This window comes from Phragmites australis, chromosome 11 (assembly GCF_958298935.1).
Source record: "Phragmites australis chromosome 11, lpPhrAust1.1, whole genome shotgun sequence".
In the NCBI taxonomy this organism is placed as follows: Eukaryota; Viridiplantae; Streptophyta; class Magnoliopsida; order Poales; family Poaceae; genus Phragmites; species Phragmites australis.
In genome coordinates this window covers 11,482,970-11,486,381 of record NC_084931.1, presented here as the reverse complement: position 1 = coordinate 11,486,381, position 3,412 = coordinate 11,482,970, and the positions used below count along the sequence as shown (strand labels likewise).

Genomic DNA, 3,412 nt, shown 5'->3' with positions numbered 1-3,412 from the left:
TTTTTCTAGTAGTGATATTTCATCGATTTCGCAGGTATCCCTATTTTCTATATTATAAAATAATAGGCAAGTCATGTACAAATACTCGACAATGTGCTTATGTATATGAGAATGTACTTTGCTACTTGGTGCTCATTTTACCATGTGGGATGGAACAGTGTGGAGCAACAAGTGGGGAAATGACAAGGTTTCTGTTTTTAGAATTGGTGGGGGATTGTGTTATCAATGAGGTTCTGATCCAAGCCACTCAGAACTGAAAATGTTCAGGTCTTGATTTTTACAGAATTGCCTATGTTCTTAATAAGTGATCATAGAGTCCACACCCTCTCCCCACCCTGTTCTGTCAGCCTACCATTGTACAGTAAATACAATAAATTAAAGAATGAGCCAACAATGCAACACATACGCATATTATGATCTGATGTACACGTGAACACCAATCGGTGAATCCCAATCGATCCCAATCGACAACAAAACGCATGCAAGATCTATTCACCATCCATCCACAAATGTTGTCCCCAAATACACCTCACCGGCCGGTTGGGCGGACGAGCTGTGAGAATACCACGCTGTTGGCGATGCCCTCCTCGTCCATGTCCTCGCTAATCAGCTCGAGCGCCGCGGCAGAGGCGGCCATGCTATCCGCCGCAGATACGGTGCTGCTGCCTCCCACGCTGTCCCCGCCCTCTGGCTTCCCGCCGTTTTCGAAGGTGTCATGCATCTGCAGCGCGAACTCAAGGTTCCACAGCACGTCGCCCATGGACGGCCGGTCGACGCCGTGGTCGGCCAGGCACTTCTCCGCCGTCTCAGAGTACTTCTTCAGGCAGTCCGGTGCTATCTTGCCCTTCAATAGCGGGTCGATGATGTCCTGCAGCGTTCCCTTCCTCTGGCAGTTCATGGCGTGGTCGGCTAGGCTGACCTGCTCCCTCGGCAGGCTCGGGTTCAGCGCGGGCCGCGCGCAGAGCACCTCGAAGAGCACGACCCCGAAGGAGTAGACGTCGGACTTCTCCGTGAGCTGCTGCCGCCGGAAGTACTCTGGGTCGAGGTAGCCGAAGCTGCCCTTGACCATGGTGCTGACGTGCGTCTGGTTCATGGCTGTCGGTCCAGTCTTCGACAAACCAAAGTCGGAGACCTTGGCCACCCAATTCTCGTCGACGAGGATGTTGGTCGTCTTGACGTCGCGGTGGATAATAGTGTACTTGGCACCGGTATGGAGGTAGTGCAGGCCTCGCGCGGCGCCGATGGTGATCTCAAGGCGCTGCCGCCACGACAGTGCCGGTTTGCCACTCTTGTACAGGTGCTCCCGGAGCGTGCCGTGCGCCATGTAGTCGTACACAAGGATCATCTCGCCGTCGTCCTCGCAGCAGCCAATGAGCGAGACGAGGTGCTTATGCCGGAGCTTGGAGAGCATCTCAATTTCCGTCTGGAATTCCAGTACGCCCTGCTCAGACGATGGGTTGCTCCGCTTGATGGCCACCTTGGTGTCGCCGTCAACAACGCCCCTGTACACTTTGCCAAATCCACCCACGCCAATCACCAGCGACTCGTCAAAGTTCTTGGTTGCCGCCTTGATCTCCTGAAACGAGAAGTGGCGGCACATTGCCGTGATGTTCGGGTTGAGTGCCGCGCTCTTTCCACCGGACGACTTGCTGGCGTTCGTGTGCGAGTTGCCGCTGTACACCGGCAGCCACCCTGAGGAGTGTGACACGCTGCTGCCCAGTGTCCGCCTCTTCTTGGAGTGATACACCACGACGCAGATGGCCGCAACGATCCCGAACGCTGCCGCACCACCAGCTGCGCCACCAATCACCGTGGCCTTGAGGTTGCTCGGCTTGGCTTTGAATTTCCCCTGCGTCACCTCCAATTCTGCTTCCTCAAGCATTCTTGACGGGTCAGGGTTTGGCCCGGCAAGGTTACCGGAGCTGTCACTCATCTTGAAGATCTCGAGACCATTGAGGACGGCGTCATAGAACTCTGGCTTCATTTGCATGGAAGGGTGCAGCGCGATCCAAAGGATCTTGTTGCCGGGGCCATCGGGCATGAAAGCCGCGTAGTCCTTATACACCGGCACATCCTTCTCCGACGTCCATCCGATGACGTCAGCGTCTGCCTGCGCTGTATTATTATTCACGTAGATGTCGAACGCCCGCTGGTTAACCTTGGTGAGCAGCATCTCGCAGAAGTGGAGCCGAACGATGTACGTGAAGTTGCCATCCACCTCAAACACCCATGTCAGATTGTAGTTCTGGTTCACCTTTGGGTCAGGGCCCATCGACCGGCTGTTGAGGTAGAGGCTCGCCGGCGCGGCATACTCTGCCTCAGGGCTTGGGAACTTTATCTGGACCTTATCCTCGGCCTGGTATGTCACCCCGACTGCGGCGCCATAGAGGTATGGTGTGTCATCGTACCACTCGCGCGAAAGTCCGGAGTCGTTGGCTGGTGCAATGTACGAACCCCCGACATTGAGCCGGTACATGGTCTGCAGGCTGCCGGCAGCTGTGTCCACAGTCTGGTCGGCGAAACCAACCATCGTGGCTGGGTCGGCAAAGATGTTGGGCATGGAGATGATCTCTATGCCATTGACGAAGGCGTACGACGCGTTGTTCATCGCGGTTGGCGTGAAGGTGAGCGACAGCGAGCCGCTTGTGGACGGCGGCAGCGTGAACTCCCTGACGATGTACGCCTGACTGAGAGCCTTGGCAGTGATGTACACGCTGAAGTTGCGGAGCAGCGTGACGCCAGTGGAAGTGGACACGGAGAAGAAGAATTGTTCCGCGGGGAGGTCGTGGTAGGCCGCCGGGTAGAAGTGGAGCCGCACCCAGTGCCTGTCCTTGTCGTCGACGGAGAAGTTGTACACGGCCTCCTTGGTGAACACCCGCGCCGACATGTACGGCACCGTCGAGGGAAGAGACGGGTCCTGGACGTCCGCTTCCGCCATGATGGACGACTTCTCGCCATCAATGAGCCACTTACTGTCCTGGTCACTCACCCATTTCCTCCCGTCGGCGTCTTGACCCTCCTTCGCTGAGCCGCAGTTGACCAGTATGGACTCCGGTGGCTTGTATTTCTCTGCATCAGCAAAAACGACCAGGCCGACGGCAAGGATGACAGCGAGCAAGGCATCACTAGTGGTCGCCATGTCCGCCGCACCGATCAGTCACCACAGCTTAATTCGCCGGACCAGAGGCGCGGAGAAGAGTGTTTGATCAGGCCATGTGGTGTTGAGCAGATTGACTCGGGAGGAAGATGAGAGGGGCAGGGAGAAGAACAGAGGTGTGTATGCCTCTGCGATCTCCTCCTCGAAGGGGATGTTTGTTTGGGGGAATAAGGGGGCGGGGGAGCTTTACCAACGGGCCAGCGGCCGTTGAAGACGGACGCGTAAGAGCGTTTGCCGGGAACGGCTGTGGCTTCT

The 3,412-nt window shown here is 56.5% G+C and overlaps 1 protein-coding gene across 1 annotated transcript; it reads right to left on the bottom strand.

Annotated features, from left to right (window-relative positions):
* Nucleotides 1-426: 426 nt before the first annotated feature.
* LOC133885386 (receptor-like protein kinase ANXUR1) lies at nt 427-3,176 on the bottom strand. Its single transcript, XM_062325099.1, has one exon. The coding sequence runs from the start codon at nt 3,137-3,139 to the stop codon at nt 530-532; it is 2,610 nt and encodes an 869-aa protein (XP_062181083.1). The 5' UTR covers nt 3,140-3,176; the 3' UTR covers nt 427-529.
* Nucleotides 3,177-3,412: the final 236 nt, after the last annotated feature.